Source organism: Haliaeetus leucocephalus, unplaced genomic scaffold (assembly GCF_000737465.1).
Source record: "Haliaeetus leucocephalus isolate CR32 unplaced genomic scaffold, Haliaeetus_leucocephalus-4.0 Scaffold390, whole genome shotgun sequence".
Lineage (NCBI taxonomy): Eukaryota > Metazoa > Chordata > Aves > Accipitriformes > Accipitridae > Haliaeetus > Haliaeetus leucocephalus.
In genome coordinates this window covers 32,390-33,239 of record NW_010972826.1, presented here as the reverse complement: position 1 = coordinate 33,239, position 850 = coordinate 32,390, and the positions used below count along the sequence as shown (strand labels likewise).

General features: G+C 65.2%; 1 protein-coding gene across 1 annotated transcript in view; it reads right to left on the bottom strand.

Annotated features, from left to right (window-relative positions):
* Positions 1 to 176: 176 nt before the first annotated feature.
* RBM23 (RNA binding motif protein 23) overlaps positions 177 to 850 on the bottom strand; it is a gene marked incomplete at its 5' end in the record, with an annotated part of 2,414 nt that continues 1,740 nt past the window's right edge. Inside the window, 2 exons of the mRNA XM_010573470.1 lie at positions 177 to 497; positions 599 to 664. Coding sequence (XP_010571772.1) covers positions 177 to 497; positions 599 to 664 — 387 coding nt within the window. The remainder of the gene's footprint in view (positions 498 to 598; positions 665 to 850) is intronic.

The following is an 850-nucleotide window of genomic DNA, read 5'->3' as shown; positions in this document are numbered from 1 at the left end:
CCCAGCCCCATAACTACCTCCTGAAGCCCCCCTACATATGTCCTAACATTCTCTCAGCCCCATAACTACCTCCTAAAGCCTCCCCAGCCCCATAACTACCGCCTGAAGCCCCCCTACATATGTCCTAACATTCTCTCAGCCCCATAACGACCTCCTGAAACCCCTCCACATGTCTCCTAAAGTCCCCCCAGCCCCATAACGACCTCCTGAAACCCCTCCAGATGTCTCCTAAAGCCCCCCCAGCCCCATAACGACCTCCTGACGCCCCCCCCAGATGCCTCCCCCGAGTCGCCCGCCTCACCTTCGGCCAACTTAGCCATGAGCTGGAGACGGCCGGTGGCTCCCACCAGCTCGACGTCCTCGCTGCCCTCGGGGAAGGTGATGTCGGTGGTGCCGTCCAGGCGTTCGGTCACCTGCCCCACACGCATGGGGCGGCCGGCCAGCTCGAAGCCGTTGAGTTGTTCCAGCGCCCGCCGGGCACATTCGGCCTCCGCGAACTTGAAGGGGGAAGAGGACAGGGGACGCGTGGGGGGTCACAGGCATGGTGGTGGTGGGGAGGCGGGTGGCGGGGACACGAGTGGGGGCAGGAGGGGCTCACCGTGATGAAGCCGTAGCCCTTGGACTGGCCGGTGTCGGGGTCTCGCATCAGGACGATGCTGTCAATCTGGGGGGTGGGGGGGAATGTGGTCAAGGTGGGGCCTGAAATGCGTCCCTGTGGTCCTCACGGGTGGCCCCGCGGCGTCACTGAGGCCCCACGTCCCCCAACCCTGTTCCTACGGCCCAACCGTGTCCCTCAACCCCACCTCTGTGACCCAACCGTGGCCCCGTGGCCCCCAACCCCATCCCCGTG